The sequence below is a fragment of the Camellia sinensis genome, chromosome 3 (genome assembly GCF_055761805.1).
Source record: "Camellia sinensis isolate YWXY chromosome 3, ASM5576180v1, whole genome shotgun sequence".
Lineage (NCBI taxonomy): Eukaryota > Viridiplantae > Streptophyta > Magnoliopsida > Ericales > Theaceae > Camellia > Camellia sinensis.
In genome coordinates, this window is record NC_138963.1 from 96,856,945 (window position 1) to 96,870,177 (window position 13,233).

Here is a 13,233-nt window from a genome sequence, read left to right on the forward strand (position 1 = left end):
ATCTTTCAAAATCCTAGATTTGATCACATAAGTACATCTATACATATGAAGAAGGCTAGCCATAGCACTTGGATTTTGGGAGATTTTCTTATTTGTTTTGTTGTACAAAAAGATCTTCCATATGCAACTTGTTTGATTAGGATAGTGGTACAAGTATGTATACATATATATATATATATATATATATATTGGTACTATTTTGGGGTTAATTTGTGATTCAAGAAAAATATGAGGGCTAAGGTCTTAATTTATGAATTTGAACATTTAATTAAGTGTGTTGTTTAATTTATTTAGAATCTGAAAATTTAATTCGGTTAAAGTTTCTTTGTTTTGAATTAAACGGTGAATTGTACTGAGAACCGGAAACCTAGGGTTTCTGTGTGGAAAATATACTTAGAAAATTAATTTAATTATTATTAGGGTTTTAGAAATGGTTCCTGAGTTCTCGGGTTCAATTTAGGGTTTGCGAATTTTCGATTGGAGCATGTTTTTTATTCTAGGGTTAAAATTACAATTAATTAAGAAATTAAAGGACTACAAAGAAATAATTTAAAAGTAAGGGTTAAAGAAAATATTGCAAAGAGCAAAGGCCTCACATATGGAGCATCCATGATCATATCTATCTGTATATTGTTATAGTTTAGGATCATGTTGGGATCCCTACTAGACTTTATGTTCATCTCACGTTACTAATCCTTTTTCAGGTGATGTCGAGAACTGTTTCAAGATTGAAGATCTTCCTTATGTGTTGGCCACAGGGCCTTTTACTTGTTGGCAGAACTATGGGATGCCTTTTTGGGGTTACCAAGCACGTCGTACAGTTCAAACTCTCAATCTCCGATCTGATATCACTAGTGCAATGTGAAATAGAAAATGAGAGTCTAAATCTGGCAACTTGTATAAAAAAATCCATTTTATTGCAAAATATTGCCAGAAATGGATTACATCACTAGATTTCAAAGTCGCCACCTAATCTTTTGGGGAAATTAGGAAGCTCGTAACTTGTCCCAAAGGCCACCATCTGTCATAACCAAAGTATCTCGGCTCGGGACCTTAAATATGAGAGGAGAAGTTCATTAATTGAGCACCCCACTCACCCGATCAAAGATCAACCTCTACTAAGTCATAATGTGGTTTATAATCAATGTATATCCATATTCTGATTATTAATAATGCTACCATTACTATTCGAAACATGAAAATATAGGTTGTGTCATTAATTTTAGTTATGCTCTAATTTCATACGTTTTGAAGGAAAAAAAAAAGAAAAGGTTTTCTTGAACAAAATACACAACATATGAATCATCTACATTCCAAAATAAACAATACAACCTTCATTCACTAGCATTCAAGCAGATATCTCACTTAAACACTTAGTCTCATGATATAACAATAGAAATGATAAATAACACGCACATGTAATATGTTAAAACTAAAAAATGCTCATCTAGTACTCCAATGTGAGTCTCAAGACATATACAGATTAGCAAATATGCATGATCCTATATATAAAATTACTAATGCAGTACATACATAACATGCATCAAAGAGTCCAGATACTAAGACGTGACATGAGCATCATCTCAAGACATGGATTTATGCATGTATTCATCTTTGAAGATAACAAATCCCACAAATGCGGATGAACTGGACCCAAATGCATGAAAAATGGATGCAATATATAGGTGTGATAAAGAAAACATGATGCAATACCGAAACTAGGTAAATAAAAGGGTTAGAAAGGCGTGAGGTTGAAAGATTATTACAACAATTCAAATAAAAAAAAAGGAAGAGAGAGAGAGAGATTATTACAATAATGAACTGATTCAGCCTAACTACTGTTGAATCTAACAAATTATAACGAATATAGAAAGGAAATAGTCTAGGAGCTCCAGAACTGCTTGGGAGAGCATTCTCCAGAAACAATCTATTTTGCTCTGAGAGAGGGGTGACCAGCCAGACAGAAAGTGAGCTGGTCGTACGAGGAAGTGGTTGACCGAATTTCTTCTCCGGCTAGGGAATAGGTCAGTGCGGAATTCTAGGACAGAAGCCAAAAGGGAACCTTCTGGGGGGTGCTCAACCCCTCTGCCTCCTCAGTTGACAAGGATCACTCGAGGAAGAGGCGAATATGCCAAAGTCTTCAACAATGATAAAACAAGTATATACAACAGATATTTTGCAATAAATCAACAATGAAGTTAATCAAAATCAAGAACAAATTCAAGCCCAAGAAAGGAATATGAACATGCATCTTCTCTTTGTGAATAAGGGTAAATTAATATCCAAATCCATGCTATTAAGTGGAGAGTGTAGATTAATGCAAATCATTTCTTAGCGGAAGCTTTGCTATCAAAACAACAGATTCATCAAACTCATTGAAAAACTCCTCATTTAGTCATAGAACAAGGATGATAACATCCATTTCTATGTTCACAAATGATTGAGAAATGAGGTTTCAACTTCCTTTGACCAAAAATCTCTTATTTTATTTTCGAAAAAGCTCAATAAAAAAAGGAGGGAGACACCACTTGTCCACATCAAATCCCATGGATCACCCAAGCAATCTCATGGAACAATCCCTAGCACTCATGGTAGTGGAGTAAGGAGTTAAACCACATAGGTTAACACACTTGAGAGATAGGATAACTGAGGATAATAATAAGAAAAACTACCATACTTATTGAATTCATGAATGGATGGCTAAAACTACTTCCAATCTCATCCAAAAGGATCCAAAATTCTTATGAACTAGATAGTTAAAGCTAAGAAAAAAAAGGAAACAAAGAAAAGGCTATCAACTCAATGGATGAGTGGCTAAGGCTACTCCCTCCACATCCATGAGGACTTACAACAATCACATAATTGAAAATAGAGTTAGAACTAAAGAAAAAGTAGGGAGAAGATGATCAAAGAAGCAAAGGATTGACCTCTTTACAAGGATGAGTTCATTTTGTTCACAAACTCTGCTTAAAGCCCCTCAAGAACTCTTAGGTGTGTTATTTTATGTCAAAAGTCCTTTGTCCCAAGCTTATGATCAAGCTTCAATGGAGGATTTAGTGTGAAAAGGTGGAAGTGGTAGGTAGAAGGTATGAGAAGAATGAGGGGGAACTCCCAAGCTTTTCTATGCCTTGGGCAAGTTTTTCAACCCTTTAAAATGAGTTGGTGAGCTCTATATATAGAGCTTAGGTCATAAATATCTGAAATATTTGTGGTAGATAAGCAAAACAAGCTGAAATTCCCAAAAATGCTTTGTACCCAGAACATTCAGTCAGCCGAGCTTCTTGGTGATTGGCAGAGTGCTTTTGTAGCTGGCTATCATATGGTGTCCGACTAACCAGTGAGCACATCGTCTGATCTATAAGAGTAGGTTAGCCTGAATTAAAAGGAGAAACAGGTATTTCAGAGGATTTCATCCCTCTCATTCACTTCTACTATATTCTTCGCTCAAATTATTTATAAGAACACAACGTTTTGATTTTGAAAATATGAGTCTCAGAACATTGCGTTAATGTCTGGAGTTGCACACTAAAACTCGTTTTGGAAGAGGCGTCTTTTTGGTCGAAAAATATTGTGTAAACACAGGTACTGGTTGGTTTAAAGCTTGATCCTTAGGTTTCTTAACGTGGAACTTGCAAAGACTAACACTTCTCGTTTCATCATCGGGAACTCAAAAGGAAGCGCTGGAGTCTCAAGGCTAGTAAAAAATGGGGTGTCTAAAGGAACGTTGATGTTGTAAAAGGGTTGAACCATTTCTCTTATATGTAATGATGTAAGCCTACGAGCGATTTATTTAATTATAACTCATGTAGCATTCATTATGATTTCGAATGAGAGAATCTTTATTTATTTATCCTTGTTAATGAATAGAATTTTTTCATGTTGTCTCTGGAATTGAATTATAATAATGGATTTGGTAATGGTATCTGAGTAATTAAAAATGGGGCGTTATAACTTGGTATCAGAGTGAGCCGGGTTTTAATAATTTGGGCTTATGGGAAGCGGTTTTTACCACAACAGATTTGCTATGTGTGGTGAGGACGTTGCATATAGTTAGGATAAGTGTTAGGACTATGTATTGCATTTATATGAACATGTGGTTAAGTTTCCCAGATAGTACTTTTAGCCAGTGAACTTGCAGTATTGTTGGAAACACACCTGATCAACCTGATTTCTGATGAGAATTCCTTGAGAGTTCTAGGACGAGTAACTATCTTTGTGGACTTGATTTGATTATGTGATTAAGTGTTTAAATTGTTATGTGTAATAGGACTGTGAGCTTTGGGCTAAGTGTGTCTTGTAGCTTAGCGGTGGTGAGTGTGTGCCTTGGGGAAGGCTGTTGTATTGTGCACTAAGTTTGGTTTTGTTTTGGGTTTTATAAGATGTCTACACGAGGGAATAGAGGACGGATTGGGAATAGGGGTGCCAGTAGGGGCACAACAGTTCCTTTAGCACTTGCGATTGCAGTATCGGCTGTCGGCGAGATTATGAGAGCGGTGCAGGAGGCTCTAGCTTGCAATGAGGGGGACAATGGGCATACCCTCAAGTTTACTAAGGAATTTCTTCGCTCCAATCCACTAGAGTTTTTGGGAGATGCTAAACCACTAGAGGTTGATGATTGATTACCAAGACTCTTGATATGCTTGAGTCGAAGATGAGGGGTTAAGGATTTCTTTGGCAGTTTCTAATTGAAGAGGGACGTTGAGTATTGGTGGAAGTATGCCAAGAACATTGTAGGTAATACGTGGGTTGCTGTCACGACCCAAATTTGCCCCTATAGGTTTAGCATCGTAACTGACCAGTAATCTGAGATTACTAAAGGCCATCCTATACCAATCAAAATAATCAGGGCTAACGGAAGCTTAATATAAAATTATATATAACAAGTAGTCCAATGAGCTATGAATCCATATGAAATAACACATGCACAAAACGTTAATTTACCCACCCTGTATTATGCACATAACATCTTGTACAAAATCATTCACATACATATACACATATCAAAAACTCAACATCATGATTACCAACTTGGCAACGATCTTCTAAACTTAGTCTCAACTTGGAGGCACCAAAACTTCAAAAGGCTTCAAACAGTGGCTTGACTAACGATGTTTATCTAGGCTTGATATTCATGTCACCCACCTATATATATGTATATACACATAATAAGCTAAAGCCCATTGAATAACATTAAAGTAAAGAGGTTAGTGAATGAATTTCGAACATGTCATCTACATAAAATAGATCATAACAAATCAGTCTCATATCTGAACATAATAATGGTACATCCAACAGAACATAGCATATCGTCTTCCGACTAGAGTAATTGGTCCTAAACACCGATTATCAAACATAACACCACTTGGTTAAGTGGCTAGCGAGATCTCGTAATCACATATATGTCATGAAGCCACATTAACATGCTATCCCCCATGACTTGGGACTTTCTTTGGATGCCATAATAGATCAAAATAGGGCATTCATTTACGTAAACAAAATATCATTTTAGAAATCATAACTTATTCAATAACATTTCAAATATAACTCATATGAATATATCTTTACAATAAAGTTACTCACAGTGGCTTCCAGAAACAGTTGCTCTGTCTTCAAATCTTGACCTACAAATACAAACATTCATAGCACAACATCTCAAAGCACATTCAATTCATTCAGTCAGTTTTTAAACTTATTCAGTTTATCCATTACTTGCTCATTCGGTTGTTTCTATTCATTCTTGAACTTCTTTCGCGTTCATGATATGCATATGAATTTGAAACACACTTAGAAACCATGCAAATGGGAGCTCGGGCGTTAGAAAAATGGAAAGAAAATGAAACCAAAATTGCCTTAAAACCGCACATACGGAATGCCCTGGACACACGTGTGGAACCACCAAGGCATGTACGGGCCGCACGTGCAATTAAAGCAGTAATGGAGCTTTTCTGTGCCCTGCTTTCCACACGTGTGGGGATCCAGGCCGTACGTGTGGTTATGGGTTTGCAAAAATTCAAAAATTGCTCTTTATTTTGAACCTCATCTTTTCCGAAATCTACCTTCAATTCCATGCATTTCAACCCAAAACTTCATAAAAACAACCTTGAATTTGGGTTTCCAACATCAAACACAAATCATGATTTCAAATCAACACTTAAATTCCAATCAAAGAGCAAAATCTTGAATTTAAAGTGTAAAATCATCAAAATATGCATTCATGAGTTCCAATCCAAAATCTTTGAAGTTCTCTCTTCAATTTTCATAAACCATGCAAGAACTCAAGTGGATAAAGAAGATTTTCATGAACTCAAGTGGATATGAGACTGATTTGTTATAAAAAAAAGCCATCTTCTCCTCTCTTGACATATCCTGTAGATCTACTCTTTGAAGCTCCTCAACTATTCTTAAATACCTACAAAAGATTTTTTAATTCAATGGTCACAAGTTCTTGAATATACATCCATGTTCATAAAAGCATACAAGTTAATTAAAATACCGCAACAAGTTTATCCATATAAATCAAAGGTTCCAACAAACCTTGCAAATTCCTCACTCCCATGGATACTTCTGTAATCAACATGTTTTCCATCTTCCGATGCATAAGCTTCAAAGATTGCATACGACAAAAATCTAAGCCTTGATGAAATTTCTATCATCGGCTTTGGCTTTACTTCTGTTGTAACCCTTGGAATGTTGTGACATTGAGACATCACAATAGGATCATGATCCAAGAATCGGTACAAGTGATTTCCATCATCAAATAAGTTCTCACTAAAGCAATGTAAAACCAGCACAAATAATGAAAAAATATAAATTTCTATCAGAAATATGAAATCATGTGTGTTTGTTTCTCTGTTTTTGTGTGTGTGTGTGTGTGTGTGAGAGAGAGAGAGAGAGAGAGAAAGAGATTAACACATTAAAAAGTTGAGTTTAGTTACTCAAGAACATACTGGAAGAAGAGTTTGCATGCAAGGTTTCAACCAAATTTTGTAGCCTATTTGCAACACAGGAACAAATAGAAAAATGGTCAGCAAGGATAAGGCAAAAAAATCATAATACTAAATGGCAAAAATGGAATACTAAGATGGTCTCAATAAACAATCAGCCAATTACATTTAACATTGATTAACATTGTTCTTTCCCAAAGTGAACTATAAGCTATAGCTTTAGCACAAAGGGAACATAAAACTATCTCTATGATCAATCTGAAGTAATTGTGGCATTGTCTGAATGATCAAAATTGATGAAAGTTTCTTTGGTATGACTTAGCTTTAAAAAAAAAGGAATTCATCACTCTCTAAAAGTTCTTTGGCACAATTGGGAATACATAAATGATAAACCCAAAAAAATGAAAGGGAAACCAAAACAATCTTTTACCTCCATATATATATATATAAAAAAAAAAAAAAAAAAAACCTACAAAATCCAAATATCTATCATAAATTAACTCAAGTTTAACAATAAACTCCATTCCTCCATCCCTTCAGGATAACTAAGTGCCTCTCAAACTGTCAAATCCACTAAACTCCACACATATAAATATATAGCTAAAACCACCACCCTAAACTATCTTACAGCAACATAGGTCTAAAGTAAGCCCTACATCATACGCCAACATTTGTCAGATGATGCCAAAATAATTTGAGGCTCTGATAATTTAGAGTATCACAATGACAAGCTTCCAACTAATACATTGCGTGTTTGTGGCTGGTATTCATATAATAAATATAAGTAAGTTAACTAGCCATTTAGATAGTGTGCTATAAATTCATGCTGGATCAGTCATCAATCTCCCGTACTCTTCAGGCAGAGCACTAGAACTGTAACACGAAAGAGATAAGCTCATACGATACCAAATGCAGCAGTAGAGAGAGAGAGAGACAGAGAGAGACAGAGTGAGAAAGTAATACAGACCTTGCAGCAGGCAAGGTTCCCATTAGCTGGTCGAAAGGCTTAAAAGGCTCTCCCAGGAAAAATGTTATTTCTAAATCAGTTAGACCATTTAGATTGGAAGCAAATTGAGCATAATGATATGGATAAAACCTGAAGCAAAAACAGGACATTTAGTTTAAATGCAAGTACACTGAAGGGCAACAATGTACACAACATAAAATAGTAACAAGCATAACCGTCCTTAATTTTTTTATTTTTTTTGTTGATAAATAAGCATAAGCCTCCTTAATTAAACAGGTGTATATATCATCTATGTGGTGGGATGGAGATTAAGCATCTGCTCATATCTACCTGGTCCCAATGTTATCTTAAAAATAAGATCCTATAAAAGTGGACATCTATATGATGCTTTGCTTGCCTTCCATTTAGACACAAAGCCAAAACCCTTTGTTTTCTCATCTAATCCAGACAATACATATTGCATAATATGGGTGTAAAACCTCTTCTTTGGCCATAATGTCTTTACAAAAACTCATTATTGACATATGTACTACTACTAATATCTATACACAAACACAAAGGAATATTTGCATTCCTGAATACACAAGTAAAAATGAATTATAAATCAAAAACTGACCATTGCCATGAGCAAACACCATGGTAGTAGTACCAGCAAACCCAACATAAACCTTCTACATACCTCAAAACCTGCAATTACAAATTAGGATCATTAATTGCACCCCGTGATGTGGCAATCGTATAAAACAGGATTTGGGGAGGACAAGAGCTCCACTCATAAAGTGAGAAAATAATTAAATTTGAAAGAGAGCATCCTTAGCCATACAATAAAATATTCGCGGAAAACATTTTAGGGGAAAAAATTGAGTAAAAAACACAAATGTAAGGGAAGAAACGATTGGCTAAACCCTCAAGATGATTTGATTCTTGAAAATACTCATAGCAGCTGATTTGATTCTTTTCAAGATGCAGAGAATATGAATGAGGCAGTTGAGACCACCCTAGGTCTAGCAAACTGCAACACTGAGTGGTTCTATGACACCATCAACAATTTAATGAAGAACTTCCATTTACAAAAATGAAGCATACCATATTCAATATCTTAAATTTCAGTACATCTACCTAGTACCTATATATTCAATTGGCCGGTGGCCAAATATTTTTTTATAATTTTTTTTATGGTGTATTAAATTATTTCATACAACTTTCATGTTGAAAGTTTTGGCAAAAAACCATTACTTTTAAAAAAAACCCCATTATGACTCCTCGAACATGGTTGATGTTTCCTCCTGCCAGATATTTGCATTCGAGCTATCCGATGCTTGCTCGGTTTCTCTAAGAGTTTTTGCACGTTCGTCGGGCTTTTTAATTATTTATTTACTCATAAAAATTATAATAAAATAAAGCCAAAGCCAGCAGCATGCCATGCCAAGGCCAAGGCCAGCAGCATGCCATGCCACGGCCCAGGCAGGCCAGCCAAAGCCAGCAGCATGCCATGCCAAGGCCAAGGCCAGCAACATGCGATGCCACGGCCAAGGCAGCCCAGCCAAAGCCAGCAGCATGCCATGCCAAGGCCTAGGCCAGCAGCATACCATGCCAAGGCCAAGGCCAGCAGCATGCCATGCCATGCCTTGGCATTCGCTAGCGTGTCACGCCACCGGCTTGGCCAGCATGCAAGGCCACTGCCTTAGCGAGCATTCCATGCAGAAGCGTTGGCTAGCATGCCATGCGACGGCCATGACAGCTAAAATTCAATAACTCGTCACTAATTGCTACTATAACAACCATAAATTCAATTTTGGTGTCCCAATTTCAACTCTACATCAATAAGAATTGAGTGTTGCATCCAAAAAAAAGATCAAAGCAGAAGAGGACTTACTGAAGAGAAGCTTGTCCAATTCTAGAAGGAGATCAACCACCTTCTTCAATGTTGGTATTGTGCATATCATCCATTCATTCAAATTGTGACTCAACTGTTGATACTCTGCCAGTGGCATCAAATGGTGTTGAAAACACCACAGCTACAAAAGTAGATTAGATTTTTGAGAAGCCTAAGAGACATTTTATCAAACAGTTTGAAGGCAAAAAAAAAAAAAAAAAAAAAAAAAAAAAAAAAAAAAAACAAACAAACAAACAAACAAATTGAAACGCCATAACAACTTCCCAAACCAACTATTCATGGGGGGCAACGAGCCATTAGATTTTAATGGGTTTTGATTTATATATATGGATATATGTATACACACAAAGAAGACTAGAAGAGGAAGTAACAGAGAGGGGTGTGAGGATGATTCTGGAAATTTTCCTGGAAAGTGGAAAGAAAGAGAGAGCTTTCAAAATGGAGACTTTGAGAGAGAGAGAGAGAGAGAGAGGGAGAGGTACCTCAGGCTCGGACAAGGGTTTGCACTGCATGAGCTATGCAATCTGCTCATCGAGATTCCCATGGGTATTCGAGGCAACCAGATCTATACTCATCTTCTGGATTATATACAGGAAACGATTTCAATGAAGAAAAACAGTGATAGTTCTATTGATACCCAGAAAAATGGTGTAGAAAAAGACCTAATCACCAACCTAGATTTTGGGTCAATATGCGAACTGCGCGTGCGCGCGCGCACACACACACACAGAGCAATCGGTGCTCTAGTTGTCGGCGACCGTGAGGAGGAGCGGCAGAGGCACGGCTGGTGGAGCGGCGATGAGAAAGGGAGGGGAGAAAAGCAGCGAAGAGGTAAATGGAGAGAGAGAGAGAGAAACGCTAAAGAGAGAGAGATAGAGGCGCTGGTCTGTTGTCTGGAAACCAAATATATATAAATATATATATATATTACATCATTACGGACTAATTTTTAGGCCTCTTTTGGAAATAGGCTAATTTAGTAATTTTTTGATTATTTAATTAAAAAAATAGATAAAAAAAATTTATATATTTGGAATAATTTTTTGGTTAATTACGAAAAGATGTGCAAAAAATAGAGAGAAAAGAGAATCTTTGACTTTTTGGTATAAGTTGTTGGCTTTTGACTAAAAAGGTAATTTTTTGACTTTTTGACTAAAAAGGTAAGTCCCCAAACGGGATTTTAGTCGCCAATTCATTTTATAAAATCCCTCCAAAATTTAAAATGTTTGGCTTCAAAATTTTTGATTTTTGGCGACTAAAATAGTTTTTGGTTGCTGAAAATAAGGTTTTGGCGACCAAACTTTTGGTCGCCAAAGATAAATAATAATTTTTTTATATTTCTATTTGGCAACGAAATAATTTTAGTAGCCAAAAATTCAATATACAGTGACTAAAAAAAATTTTTGTCGCTAAAACTAAGTTTTTGGCGACCAAAGTTTGGTTGCCAAAGATAAAAAAAATAATTTTTTACTTTTCATTTGACGACTAAATGCTTTTAGTAGCCAAAACTCAATATATGGTGACTAAATTTTTTATTTGTCGCCAATTTTGGAATTTTTAGCGACTAAATTTTTTTTTAGTCGCCTAATAATCAATATACGGCGAGTAAAAAAATTAGCAGCTAAATATTTTACTTTTGCCGACTAAAAAAATTATTAGTCGCCAATTCCCCAACTTTTGGTGACTAAATTTTTTTTAGTCGCCAATTTTAGTCACCAAATGTGCATTTTGTTGTAGTAATACATGTCATACAAATAAGTACCCACAACAAACACTTTCAATAACAAACCAAGACTTTGCAAAAACACCTCAATCACGACAATATTTGTACTTTTTTTCCCTTCACAGAAAAAATCACATTATTAAGGGAAAATAGATTCTGAAATTCGTAACAATATGATATTACCTCAAACTCTTATTAAAATATTTTTATTACAATGAGTTATAATGGTGAGCAAGAAAAAAAAATAAGAAGATGATGAAACAAAAATTACAGAAGATCTATTGTAACATGGTCTCCAAGCAAAGTTAAATGAGCCGAAATAGAAATTGTCATATCTGTTATGAAGTTAAAAAAAAAATAATGTACCTCATGCACATATTTTAGTCAGATTATAAGGAAAAAATCAAATGATGCCCAAACATTATCGCAGTAAGTTAATGATGCAGAAAATAAGTATATCAAATAAAAAATTTTGATCAATTTTTGTCATATGTTGATTACTTACATATGCTATAATAAATTATGTAACAATTTCATGAAAGTGACCCTACAAACACTTATTAGCATGGATCTATGAACATTGTGAAAACAATTATGAAATTTCTATATTGATCGAAATAACCCAGTGAAGAACCATGTGAAGAACCCATCCCCATTCATCAATAACCCAGCGAATACCCCAAACCCTCAACCCCCTCCCAAAATACCACAATAGAACGGAGATTTCAGAGGTTCTACAACACAGAATAACAAGCAACCAGATGTATATTGTAATAGATCCAAAGATAGAAGCTACTCACCTAATCACATCACAGTGATAGATAGAGGAAGCCCACGTCAAGATTGAACTCAACATGGAGAGCTACATGGCCACAACCCACAGACTTTTGATTGGCTCAACAAGGGCCATGGTGAACGATTGTATTCGGGTAAGAAAGATACTAGGGACACCTGACTTCTGTCATATTCCGGAATTCCCAAATTCGTCATCCATGAAGTTGCTTGTATGGAAGTGTAGGGGTACGGGGAATAAAGTGTTTAAACGCAACATGTGTGAGCTCATTATAATCCATAAGCCAACTATCTTGGTTCTAATGGAGACTAAAGTCTAGCTTAGCTCAATGGGGGGCCTTTTTTCAACAATTTAGGTTTTATAGCTTCAACTCATGTAGATTCAGTAGGCAAGTGTAAAGGTATTTGGATACTTTGGGACATTTTTAAAACTAGTCTCATGGCTTTGATGCAAGCCCGCAAGTTATTCTTGCCAAGATCAAACGTGACAATTTTCCAGATTGAATCCTTTCTGCGATTTATGCCAGCCCTATTTCCAGAAATCATGATGCTCTTTAGGACAACTTAGAGTCTATAGTTGATAATATGACCGAACCGTGGGTTGCTACAAGGGACTTCAACTTTGCAAGCTAAAATGAAAAGTGTAGTTTCTGTACATCCCAAGATCAAACAACAACTCGTAAATTCCAATCTAGACTAAGCATGTGCAATCTCATGACCTAGGGTGTTCAAGCCCTCGACTCATATAGACTAATGGAATGTAGGGAATGACCAACACACTTAAGATACTTGACCGTGCCGTTTGTAACATCAAATGGAGACTGTAATTTCAAGAACAAGCAATGAGAAATCTTTCAAGAACGTACTCCGACCATGCTCCTATGATAGGCTACACCAAAGGTATACATAA

General features: G+C 35.8%; 1 protein-coding gene across 9 annotated transcripts; it reads right to left on the reverse strand.

Moving 5' to 3' along the window:
• Positions 1 to 4,921: 4,921 nt before the first annotated feature.
• LOC145822690 (uncharacterized) lies at positions 4,922 to 10,703 on the reverse strand. 9 transcript variants are annotated; one of them, XR_014364341.1, is made up of 9 exons: positions 10,483 to 10,703; positions 10,291 to 10,386; positions 9,788 to 9,929; positions 8,528 to 8,598; positions 7,912 to 8,040; positions 6,948 to 6,991; positions 6,535 to 6,768; positions 5,581 to 5,621; positions 4,922 to 5,142 (listed from the first exon to the last, which is right to left on the reverse strand). XR_014364341.1 is itself a non-coding variant. In XM_082920435.1 (8 exons), the coding sequence occupies exons 5-8, from the start codon at positions 7,932 to 7,934 to the stop codon at positions 5,135 to 5,137; spliced, it is 306 nt and encodes a 101-aa protein (XP_082776561.1). In that variant the 5' UTR covers positions 7,935 to 8,040; positions 8,528 to 8,598; positions 9,788 to 9,929; positions 10,291 to 10,386; positions 10,483 to 10,703; the 3' UTR covers positions 4,922 to 5,134. The 9 variants fall into 9 exon arrangements, 3 of the variants coding, with proteins under 3 accessions (XP_082776561.1, XP_082776562.1, XP_082776560.1); XR_014364340.1 differs by having other exon boundaries at positions 5,581 to 6,409; XR_014364343.1 differs by lacking the exon at positions 8,528 to 8,598 and having other exon boundaries at positions 5,581 to 6,409.
• Between the last annotated feature and the right edge of the window lie 2,530 nt (positions 10,704 to 13,233).

Bases quoted from the DNA above. Each gene is read 5' to 3' on its own strand.
- LOC145822690 (XM_082920434.1), bottom strand. From the start codon at position 7,934: ATGGGAACCTTGCCTGCTGCAAG. The intron at 6,769-7,911 runs GTCTGTATTACT...ACATTGCTTTAG, and splicing joins GGAACCTTGCCTGCTGCAAG to TGAGAACTTATTTGATGATG. The intron at 6,410-6,534 runs GTTTGTTGGAAC...AATCTTTTGTAG, and splicing joins GGGAGTGAGGAATTTGCAAG to GTATTTAAGAATAGTTGAGG.